Here is a 13,136-nt window from a genome sequence, read left to right as displayed (position 1 = left end):
TTTGGTGTATTCACATCTAGCAATTGTAGTTAAATAAAAATGATGGGCTGGGGCTGTAGCTCAGTGGTCGAGCGCCTGCCTCGCACGTGTGAGGCACTGGGTTCGATCCTCAGCACCCCATAAAAATAAATAGATATTGTGTCCAACTACAGCTAAAGAAATATAAGAAAAAAGAAAATGAATACCATTCAGATGGGTAAATGAAATAAGTCTATTAAATTATGTAGTGTAGTTGTGAAACTGTTTGGTAAATTTGTATAATATTCAAACCTCAACTGGATAATCATGCTTGCCCTATTTCATGTGTCCAGCCTAATTTTTAAGAAACCATACTATTTCAAAGATTATTATTCTTTATTTCCTTGGAAAACTGTTTGAACTGTATGTCCCTTTAAGGTTATGGATGTAGATAACCTACTGTATTACAATTTGTGACCATATTGGTAATATAGAAGGAAAGATCATAGATAAAGTCAGTATAAACTAATTAACTACAATTTATTTTCTATTTTCTAAACTCTAAAAGTTATAATTTTTGAAATAAATCACACATTGATTGTGAAATATTTCTCTTATTACCACTTCTAGTTTGAAATGTAGCTATACAAATTTAAATTAATATTTTTAGACACAAAAAGGAAAGCGAAAACTTACAAAATATAACCTATTTTAATATTTTCCTTTAAATATAAAACATTATTATAAGTTTACATTGGAATATTTACTTGACTTCTTTCTGTTTGTAAAATTTTGCAAGTATCTCTATTATAAAGATACGAAAACCTGTATTTCCTTCAATTCCTCTGGTTTTCTACACTTAATTCTATTCTAGTGAGCTGTCACTATGTAATATTGAACTCTTCAGGCAGTTAAAAACCAGAATTTAAGGTAATATAGACAGTTTTGGTGGAGTTTTCAGGCCTTTTTCATTTTGTGCAGATGTATCTTCCATAAGCTAAGATTCTATTATTTCTTTCCTCATATACCTGTTACCTAGAAGAAGATCAAAAAAATGTAGGTATTTTAACAGAAATTTAATAAGTGTCTATTAGATCCTAGTGAAGGAATTCATAATGTATTGTTAGATTATAAAAGCTGTACATAAATGAGGTGACAGATGTCGTAAGGGAGGAAGATGTGAAATCAATGGGATTTTAGACAAGAGAAAAAGTAACAAATAGTGAAATAATGAAAAGAACATTGAAGTTGGAGTCATGAGAGTTGACAGTCCAAGCTCTAAACTTCACATCATTTGTGGTTTAGGAAGTAATAACAGTAATATCCTGTAACATTTTTTGTGAGAATCATATCAGTAAATATATATTTTGCAAGATGTTAAATGCTATACAACAATAGGAATTTTTATTATTGTTTGATGACTTTTAGAAACTATACAAATATACTTTGTAAGAAATATCAATGTAATTGAAAAGGTTCATTTGAATTTTTTTTTATTTTGGTTCCTATGGGATTTATTGGTAAAATTTAAATATTGATAAAAGTGTTGTTTCATAATTCATGTATTTTTAGATTCAAGACATTCTCCGACTCACAAACAACAGTTTTTATATAGCAATTCCACTATTAATTAGAGTCTAGAGTGGCATTTACTTTAGAGCTTTCTTTTGTCATGGCTATTACTGTTACAATTTTTACATGGCATGAAACTATTTGCATCCTGTGAAAATTATAATTGATGAAAAAGGACCCAGATACTTTTAATATGTGTATTTTACTACTCTAATTGGAAATATCTGTTTTAGCTAATTCTAGAAAGAGGTATATTGTTTTTCTGCCACTACCGATATTAATTTTGCAAAATCTGATATTTTAAGAACATTGAAGAATTTCTGGCCATCAACATGGCTCATAGCTATAATCCCAGTGGCTTGGGAGGCTGAGGTAGAAGAATCAAGAGTTCAAAGCCAGCCTCAGCAAAAATGAGGGGCAAGCAACTCAGTGAGACCAGGTATCTAAATAAAATACAAAATAGGGCTGTTATATGACTCAGTCAGTGGTGGAGTGCCCCTGAGTTCAATTACTGGTATCCCCCAAAACAAAACAAAAAAAGAATTTCTGAGTTTCTGTGTATTTCTAGTATTATTTGTAAACCTATTGTATAGTTACTAGCCTTTCTCTACTGTTGTGCTTAATGTAAAAACATGTTCATAGTTTGTATCTAAAGTTGCATTTTTGTGATAAGGATTGATAGATGTTTATAGAGATTCAAAAAATTTTATTTCATTTTACAAGTAAATATATAATCAAATCTTTGCCTTTACCTAAGAAAGCAAAAATATATGTTATAAACAATATTTTAGAAAGAACTTAGAAAAGTACCAGTTCATATTTCTCTAATTAATTTATCCCACACTCATTTCCTAAAGACCCAGTTTTGCAAAGTACCATGTTATGCCACTTAAGGAAATGAGACTGAAAAATGTATGCCTTTAGGGGCTGGAGTTGTAGTTCAGTGGTAGAGTGCTTGCCTAGCACACATGAGGCATTGTGTTTGATCCTCATAAAAATGAAATAAAGGTATTGTGTCCACTTACAGCTAAAAAAATAAATATTTAAAAAAATGTATGCCTTTATTCTCAGTGAGTTTAAAACATAACAGTTGAGGCATTAGTATAATTTGTGAATAATTACAACAACAAAAAGCAAAAATATAACTTTAGGGTTGACTGATTGAGCCATTAAATCTAGATTCATATATAGTCAAGAATTAAAAATAACAACATAATGCATATCTTGAAATAAGAACATTTGGAAGAGGATCCTCCATTTCATGGCCTTGTTTATTTATTCATTAATTCAGGAAGTAATTTGTGAGTATCATGTAAGGCCCAAGGATATGGGCCAGTAAACAAAAGCAACACAAAAGGAAAGGTGACAATTATTATGTGAAATTAGGAAGCTAATAAATATGTAAAAGAAACATTAATAGATCTTAAAGGAGAGAGAGACTGCAAAATTAATATCTGTAATAGTAGTTGGGGGATTCAACACCCCACTTTTATCAAAGGCAGATTATCCTGATAATATCAACAAAGAAACATGGGATTTAAATCACATTAGACCAAATGGATCTTAGAGACATTTACAGAACATTCCCTCTAATAGCTACAGAATATGCATTTTCTTAGGTGCACATGAAACCTTCTCTAGAACAGATCATATGTTAGACCATGAAACAAGTCATATCAAATCTAATGATAAATTTTAAAAAATTCAGTTAGCTTTATTTACAACAGTAAATTGAAATTAGAAATCAACCACAGAAGAGACTCTGGAAATAGTATGAATCTTTGAAAATTAAAGGCTATGCTCTGAACAAGCAATAGGTCATTGAATAAATTAAAAGAAAAATTTTAAAGTTTCTTCACGCAATTGAAAATGGAAACCAAGCATGTTAAACCTTATGTGAAAAGCAATTCTAGGAGGGCAGTTCATAGCAGCAAATACCTATATCAAAAAAGTAGAAGGATCTGAAGTGAAAATCTGATAATACATCTTAAAGAAACAGAAAAAAAGAACAAAATTAGCACTATATTTCACTGGATAATTGTTACAGATTTCAGCCAATTTTTTTCCCCAAAACATTGCAGTGTAAACATTACGTGAAACTTATTTTTTTAAAAAATTGTGCTGGTATTACTTAAAAATTATTTATTAGTAAACTGTCTTTGGTGCTTGACAAGGATACACAGAATACTCATGAATATACCTTAAAATTGAGTAGTTCAAATCAATATACATCATTTTTTTGTGGTAGGTAATGGACATTTTTCTGGTCTGAAAAAGAAGTTAACACAATAGTTGTTATTGATTTGTACATTGTAGTCAAAATATGACACTTGAGAAGAATTACTGTAGTGTTGCAAAATATGGCCTCATACTGTTTAATCTTGTGCCAGAGAATTCTGTGTCTCTGTCATTAGTTTCATTATATAATATGCCATTCCTAAGAGTCACTCACCCGGGTGTTCTAAACAAACCACATAAGTTGGTTTGGGGAAAGATACAATACACAAATGTTGAGAATTGCAGGCTCCTGGCTCACAGTGTGGGAGAAGACAGATGCCCTTCCAAATGACAATCATGAATACATTGCTGCTCAGTTACCTTTTAAGTGACCTGGTAAACAATTATACCACATGACAATTACATGATGAAAGATTATGAACCAATTTTTGGACTAAAACATAGAATGTGACAATTAGAGAATGGTAATGATTATGTGGTGAAATACAGTAAAAGGAAAAATCATACAGTTCAGAGGAGAAATAAATGAAAGGAAATGAACAGTTGCTTTTTTGAAAAGATAAGCCAATTGACATTTATTTAAACTACTAAGAGAGGAATTGAATAAATACAATCAGAGATAAAAATAGAAACATTACCATTGATAGAACAGAAATACAAAGGATTATTAGAAACTATTATAAATGACTATACAACAACAAATTGGAAACTGTAGAAGAAATGGATACATTCCTGGATAGGTACAAACTACCAAAACTAATTATGAAGACAGAAAATGTGAACAAAAGAAATAATAAGGAATGAGGTTGAGTCAGTAATAAGTAATTACTTTTAATAAAATTGACTATGAATAAAATTATTAAATAAAATAATTTTATTAATATAATAATCATTTAAACAAAATGATTATTTTTATTACTTTTTTCTTTTTTCTGTGCAAGAAAAGCCTGATGGCTTCACTACAGAATTCTGCCAAACATTTAAATTTTGGCAACTTTTCTCCGACTATTTAAGCAAATTGAAAAGTAAGGAATTCTTTGAAACTCATTCTTTTTTTGCCATTGTTACCCTGATGATACCTGAGAAGAGCACACAATAGAAAGAAAACAATAGGCCTGTATCCCCGATAAACATTAAAATGTGAAAATCCTTAACAAAATACTGAATATTGAATCCTGAATTCAACAATTTATTAAAAGAAAATCATTCACCATCAAATGGGGTTCATCTCTGGAATGCAAGAATAGTTCAATATACGCAAAACAATTAATGTGATACACCTAAGACACTAACAGAATCAAATTAAAAAAAAAAACCTCCATGTGATCATTTCAATAGGTGTATAAAAAGCATTTAACCAAATTCAACATTCCTTTGTGATAAAATCTCTCAAAAGATTAGAAATGGAAAGAATGTACCTCAATAGAATGAAGGCCATATGTGACAAACCCACAACTAGTGTCATACTGAATTGGGAAAAATTGAAAGCTTTTCCTTTAAGATGTGGAACAAGACAAGGGTACCCATTTTTACTACCATTTTATTCAACATAGTATTGGAAGTCCTAACGAGAACAGTTAGGCAAGAGAAAGAAAGAAAGGACATCCAAATTGGAAAGGGTAAAATCAGATTGTCCCTATTTTCAGATTACATGATCTTGTATAGAAGACCCTAAAGACTCTATTAGAAAATAAAAAAAAATTAAAATTAAAAAGCAGGCTAAAATAGTTACAAAATATCTTAAAAGAACTAGTTTTTTTTTTTTAAAGAATCCAATTAGTACTGGTCAGCTTTGGTCAAGGTGCCCTAGAGTGGTCTTGGCAACGGGGACTTGAAAATCTGATGTCATTCTGCTGTCAGTCAAAAGTCAAGAGGTTGACCCAGAAAAGACTCCGAAAACTTCTGTGGGATCCCCAATAAAACTGAAGTAAAAAAGAGGCACAGTTTCCCTCTCTTTTCTAAGAAGAACCTTTCTCTCCCTTGAGACTATCCCCCTTTCCCTATCCCTTCAATAAACTCATTCTTGTTACTCTGAGAAAAATAGTAAACATAAAATAAAATAGCTACAACAAAATAAAACAAAGCACAAAACCCAAGAACAACCTAGGGACAGATTTAACCTAGAGGTAAAAGATGTATATAATGAAAACTACAATACGTTGATGAAAGAATTTGTGATTAACCTGGGCAACATAGAGAGACCCTGTCTCAAAAGAAAAAAAAAAAAGTCTGAATTTTTTCTATCATATTAATAAATCACTGTAGAAAAAAATTTTTTAAAAAATAAGTCCATCTGTATGTAAGTCCAACCTCAGTTCAACTGAGAAGAGATTTTCAGAGATCTGTTGAGATAAAATATAACATTTGGAATTCTTAGTGTATAAAGAAACAAATCCTTAACGATTTTTAAAATATTATTTTAGTTTTAGATAGACAAAATATCTTTATTTTATTCATTTATTCTTTTTTAAAATTAGTTTTAATTAGTTATGCATGACAGTAGAATGTACTTTGTTACATTATACATAAATGGAGTGTAATTTCTCATTTTATTAGTTATACATGATACAAAATTGCACTGGTCGTGTAGCCATATATGTATATAGGGTAATCATGTCTGATTCATTCTACTATCCTTCCTACTCCTATATGTCTAATTCATCCTACTATCTTTCCTACCTTCAAACGCCCCTCCCTTTCCTCTCCTCTACCCAATATAAAGTAACTCTATTCTTCCCTAGCTCCCTCATTATTATTGTGAGTTAGCATCTGCACATCAGAGAGAAAATTTGGTGCTTGATTTTTGGAATTGGCTTCTTTTGCTTAGCATGGTATTCTCCAGCTCCATCCATTTACCAGCAAATGCCATAATTTCATTCTTTTTAAAGGCTGAGTAATATTCATATGTATATATACCACATTTTCTTTATCCATTCATCCTTTGAAGGATACCTAGGTTAGTTCCATATTTTAGCTATTGTGAATTGAGCTGCTATAAACATTCATTTGGCTGCATCACTGTAATATGGTGATTTTAAGTCCTTGGGGTATAAATCAAGGAGTAGGATGGCTTCTGAGGAATTTCCATCCGACTTTCCACAATGGTTGCACCAGTTTGTAATCCCATCAGCAATATATCAATGTATGAGTATACCTTTTCCCCTACAACCAACATTTATTGTTACTTGTTATTCTTGATATCTGCCATTCTGACTGGGGTGAAATGAAATCTTAGAGTAGTTTTGATTTGCATTTTTCTAATTGCTAGAGATATTGAACAGTTTTTCATATATTTGTTGATTGATTATATTTCTTCTTCTGTGAAGTGTCTGTTTAGTTCCTTAGTCCATTTATTAATTGGGTTATTTGATTTTTTTGGTGTTAAGTTTTTTGAGTTCTTTATATATCTTGGGGATTAATGCTCTAATCTGAGGTACATGTGGTAAATATTTTCTCATATTCTGTAGGCTTTCTCTTCACATCATTTTTTTCATTTGCTGAGAAGAAGTTTTTTAGTTTGAATCCATCCATTTATTAATTCTTGATTTTACCTCTTGCACTTTAGGGGTCTTGTGAAGGAAGTAAGATCCTAAGCAAACATGGTGAAGATTTGGGCCTACTTTTTCTTCTGTTAGTTAAAGGTTCTCCATTCTAGTGCCTAAGTCTATCTATTTACTTTTTTGTGGTGCTGAGACTCAAAGCTAGTGCTTCTTATGTGCTAGGCAAGTACTCTACCACTGAGCCACAACTCTAGCCTCAGTCCTTAACAATTTTAATGTATGTTTTATTCTTGATCTTTTAGGTACTTAGGTAAACTTTATCAACACACAGTCTTAGCATTTTTAGACCCATTACTGTATCTTCATCTTTAAGAAATTGCATTAATCAGTTTTACACTGTTAAGACTTTCAGAACTTTACTGACATCAGCGTGATTGCTTTAAAAAATTAAATTTAAAATTAGATATGTTCGTAAATTAAGAAACGGAAATTAAAATCTCCACTATTTTATTCAGTAGTTTTCTAATTATAGAGCTACATTAGAATTTTATATCAGACATGAGAGCAGAGGCTGATTTGAAATTTCATTCTGTATGAACTTTATCTCATTATTTACCTTTCATCCAACACTGTACTTTGATATCTTGAGTGTGAGTGTGTAAGTGTGTGAACTTCCCAGTATCCTTTTCTATGTTTTCTTATTTGTCTCTTAAACTTTACAGCCAGTGCATTTTATTTATCCACAAAAGTTTATTAATACAAGCAATATGTGCCATGCACTATTCTGAACCACGGGGATACTATCCTGAACAAAATATGTGAATAAATTTATCACCTGATGAATCCACATTCTAGAGGGGGATATAGACAACAAACAGACAAATAAGTAAAATATATATGATGGTAGAGTTAAATGAGATGTATATCATGATAGTAATAAGTGATAATTAGGAAAAGGAGATGGGAAATTAAGTGGGGATGGGAAAGCAGGTATTGACTACCTTGTAGGGTGGCCAGAGTAAACCTCACTGAAAAGGTTACATTTGATTAAAGACTGGAAAACAGTAAGGAGCTATTACCCACATGGCTGTCAGAGGAATTAATTCAAGCAGCAGAGGAGAGAGCCTGAGGAAGGTGTAAATGTGACAGTTGCAAAACAAAAAGGAAGTGAAAGTGGCTGGAGGGAGGCTTATAAAGAGGGGAAATAGAAGAGGTAAGAAAGACAATAGGGAGGAATTATATAGGATCTGATAGGACATGGTAAATAAAGAATTGGCTTTTAATTTTATTCATTTTTGTTTTGCTAAGACTTTGGCTTTTATTCTGAGGGAAATGAAAATGTTGAGCAAAGTAATGGAATCGTTCGCAACAGGATGCCCTGTCTGCTGTGTTGAGTTGCCTAATGGTGGAAGGGGAGAAATGGTATATTTGGGTTTAAATATTGGTGTGGTGGTTATTATTGTTTCATTGCATATTATACTTCTCTGACCTGATGCATATCTTTGTTTCTAAATTTTATATAAGAATGCCTTCCAGGGTAATCCAGTTATTCACTGATAAGAATTTTTTTTGAGAAAATGTAATTTATATTTGAATATGACTTGAAAGTTTTTTCCCCCTATATATCCATATTTAGAATAGCTTTGTCATCCCTGAGAAGATCCAGAGATCATCTGTTTCACCAGTGAGTAATTTGAGACACTGAGAGCTCTTGCTCAGTGTAAAATGTATGAATATCTTCCATGTGAAATATTCTTAAGCATCAGAGCTGATATATCAAAGCTGGCCTGGCTACTTTGTACAAAAGTTCTTTAGGCAATTTATTAACAACTACTCTGAATTGACTATAACACAAACTGCCTTGAGTTTAAATATATATAGTTAAATAGTAAACTTTCCCCCCATCTCCTTGATGTGTTTTTGTTCCTCAACTGATAAAACAGATATGTATGTACGTTTAAGTTTTATATAAATTAAATTCTGATGAGTTAAATCTTTATACCATGGAAAAAGAGCTGTGAGTTTTTAATCTTTAAGTGGAAAAACAGTTGCAGTACTGCAAATAGTATCAAATTTAGATAGTTTTCAATGTTCTTATCTCTGTCTTGTTTTTTTTCCTTTTCTTTTGACAGCACTTTATCATTGAGCCATATCCCCAGTCAGCCTAAAAGTTCTCATTTTTTTTTATCCTTTTTACCTGACACAATATAATTATACAGTATGATAACTATATGTATGTGTACCACATGTAATGGTTAAACCAGGGTAATTGCATTTCCATCTACTTAAACATTTGTGGTTTTGGGGGGAGGCGAACCTTCAAACTCTTCTCATTCTTTATAAAACATCTATTAATATTTGTAAACTATAGTCACCTTAACATGCTATAGAGCATTATAATTTATTCTTTTTATATAATGTATTTTGATACCTGTTATCCAGCTTCTTTCTCTTCCCCTTCCCCATCCCCTTCCTAGCTTCTAGTGATCACTATACTGCTCTCTAATTCTATAAAATAGGAAGTTTTTATTTCTTAAAGTTTTCTTTAAATTGTACACACCCATGTCTGTATCTGCATTTATTTGCTACATATGTACGCATGGACTTTTTGTGAATAGTCAGAAGATTTTATTACATTGTATCATAATGCTTCTTGAATTGAAAAATATGGCCAATATGACATTTTTAGTTGCTATATTTACTGCTATGAGTTCATCCATGTAATGGCCTACCCACAGGTCAAAATTGTCTTAATAAGCTTTGGGAAAATGCTACTTAGCCGGTGATCTGAAATAAAAATATGCTAAAATTTGAGGATGTTGGTATGTGAAGTTTTGTCACTGGTACATTATATTTAAGAGTGCATGAGTCAAGTAGGTGGTGCATACCTGTAATCCTAGCAACTCAGAGAAGCTAAAGTGGGAGGATCTCAAGTTCAAAATCAGCCTCAGCAACTTAGCAAGACCTAGTTTCAAAACAAAAAATAAAAAGGGTTAGGGATGTAACTCAGTGGCAGAGCATCCCTGAGTTCAATCCCAGTACAAAAAAGAAAAAAAAAAGGTGCATAAATGAGTGTTTTTGGTAATAAATACTATAGCATAGAAAAGCCAACTAATTACTATGTTGATAATAAATGATCAGGGATTCAATATTTATGATTGCATTAGTTACATGTCTTGAAACTTTTGATATGATTTTTAATAATCCAAGATTTTATCAAATGGAATTATCTGTAGATATATGTTAACATATTTCTTATTCCTTAACTTGAAAGTATTGTAAGCTTTGTTTCCTTTGGTTATCATTTTGACAAAATGCATTTCAGGTCTGTTAGTTTTTTTTTTTTTTAAATCTTAATATATATATATATATATATATATATATATATATATATATATATATATTAGTTGTTGATGGACCTTTATTTTATTCATTTATTTATATGCATTGCTGAGACTCAAACTCAGTGCCTCATACTTGCTAGGCAAGTGCTCTACTACTGAGTCACAACTCCAGCCCTTTCTTTTTACTCTTAATAAACTTGAATTGGGTTTATTCAGTATTGAAATTAATGTTTTCTGTCAAAAGGTTGATATTGGAGCTTTAGTTATCCATTTAAAATTTTTACCATCTTAATTAGCTTAAATAGATAATCCAGTAGTGTTAAGTGTATGCATGTTGTTGTGTTAAATGTTGTTGTTAAGTGGAACTGAATTTCTGATGAATGTAGTCTTTCTGAAACAATGTCTTCATATTTGTTTTACCTTATTGTTCTCTCTCCAGAATCTGTATCGATTTGAGGGCACTGGGTTTACAAACATCCCTCAACTAATAGATCATCACTACACAACAAAACAAGTCATCACTAAGAAATCAGGTGTAGTTCTGCTGAATCCTATTCCTAAGGTAAGTGTGCTTATACATATAATGTTTGCTTTAAAAGAATGCTTGGTGAGTTAACATTTTCCCTGGCAAATAAAGTTCTTAGACCATGTGTCTGAAACTCAGAAACAAAAAAGTTTTGTGCATACCACTACCAGTATACCAATACAGTTGAAGTATAGGATTTCCTTAAATTTTTTTTGGGGGGGTGGGGGGTGGTGGGTATCAGGGATTGGACTCTGGAGCATTCAACCCACATCCCCAGCCTTAATTTGAGTTGCTTAGTGCCTCACTTTTGCTTTGGGGTAAGACTGGCTTTGAACTCACGATCCTCCTGTCTCAGCCTCCTGCGCTGCTGGGATTACAGGCATGCACCATTGTGCCCCGCTGAATTTCCTTAATTTTATAAGATGTTTGCCTAGTATTTGCTAGGATATAATATCTGAATTTCTCTCCCTTTGTTTTGCAGTTTTTCTTGAAAGATTTGAGGCTTTTCTTTAAGTTTTATACTTTGAAAGCTTCAGATTATAAAAGACTAAGTAATGTAGACTTGAGTGATATTCAGCAGTTAGGAGTAAATTAGAATTTTACCTTTAGATGTGAGTTTTCCAAGATACTGGAACTTTTAAAAGCTATGCTACAAATTCAGCAAATCATAATTTCCCTGTGTAGAGCCAGGTAGGTAGGCGAGAGATTGCTTTAGGTCACTTTTATCTCTAAGATCTATCAAAGAACTCATTACTTTCATGTGATATACACAAGATTGGTGAGGTAAGAAGTGGGTGTGAGCAAGGTTTGTATTTTTAAAACAAAACCTGTGGAGCTGACTTAGCCTCTAAGCACCTTTAGTGTTCAGAAATTAGGTTGGGACTGGTAACTTTTTTCCTTTGGCAACTGTCTGATATGAAGAACAGCATAAAATAGGAACGTCACAAAACTTGATGGATAATATTTATTGATTTTTATAGATTAAAGGATGGCTTTAATTTTGAAATACATTCCAGTCCTAAGAATGCTGTTACATAACCCAGATTTAGGGACTTGAAAAAATAATTGTTACATTTTCTGTTGTTAATCTAGAAAATAATGTCCATATTTAAACTTTATTATATTGCAAAGTCTTCACTGAGGGGCTGAGCTTTAGTAGTTCTTTCACAGAAGATTTTGATAGTTAGTTGCTAAACATTCTAATTCTATAGTTTAAGGACTTGACATTCTTATTTTTTTAATATTTATTTTTATTTTTTTTTTAGCTGTAGTTGGACACAATACCTTTATTTATTTATTTTTATGTGGTGCTGAGGATTAAACCCAGGGCCTCACACATGCTAGGTGAGCGCTCTACTGCTGAGCCACAACCCCAGCCTAGAACTTGACCTTCTTGTATAATTTTTTTTAGAATTGCAAAGTTGTTTTATTCTTTTAATATTTTCCATTTAATTTTAGAAAACCCATAAAAATTCTCTAATCTGGAACAGGTTGTGACTTTTTTTTCTAGAAAATGGAACTAGTTTGCTAGCATTTCTTTTGTTTATGAATAAATACTGTTTTTCACAGAATTCCCATATCTCATGGTTTTATTTATTATATATAAATTAATAACTAGTAAATTTATATTTCTAATGCAGCATTAGCTTTTCGTAAACTCAAGAATTTCCCTAACTTTTACCTTAAACTCAGGTTAACATATTTAACTCTAAAAGTTGTTCTTCTTCATTTAGTAAGTGGTACCACGAAATATCCCAGTCCTCAAAAATCATAAACTGATGGGTCATCTTTGACATTTTCACCACTGCTTCCCTCCCTAAGTGGTGGGAGTTTTGTAGTGTTAATTGTACATTTGGAGTATGACCTCAATTTCATTATATCCTAGTGTAAATCAAATTCGGTGCAAGAAGATACTTTTTACCCTTGTACGGTTAACAACATGTAGAACTGGGTTTTCAGAGATATTGATGTCCTATTTCACAAGCCAACCAAATATTT

The 13,136-nt window shown here is 31.7% G+C and overlaps 1 protein-coding gene across 5 annotated transcripts in view; it reads left to right on the top strand.

Annotated features, from left to right (window-relative positions):
- The window catches only part of Fer (FER tyrosine kinase), a 413,495-nt gene that overhangs the window by 168,150 nt on the left and 232,209 nt on the right, over nucleotides 1-13,136 (top strand). For 4 of the 5 annotated variants that reach the window (XM_076856939.2, XM_076856936.2, XM_076856937.2 and 1 more), the window contains one exon: nucleotides 11,052-11,174. In XM_076856939.2, the coding sequence (XP_076713054.1) occupies nucleotides 11,052-11,174 (123 nt within the window). Of the gene's footprint in view, nucleotides 1-11,051; nucleotides 11,175-13,136 lie in introns of those variants that run through there. The other variant, XM_076856940.2, reaches the window with a different exon arrangement.

This window comes from Callospermophilus lateralis, chromosome 5, assembly GCF_048772815.1.
Source record: "Callospermophilus lateralis isolate mCalLat2 chromosome 5, mCalLat2.hap1, whole genome shotgun sequence".
Classification (NCBI taxonomy): Eukaryota; Metazoa; Chordata; class Mammalia; order Rodentia; family Sciuridae; genus Callospermophilus; species Callospermophilus lateralis.
The sequence above is the reverse complement of the archived record's forward strand: the minus strand, read 5'-3'. Positions and strand labels throughout refer to the sequence as shown.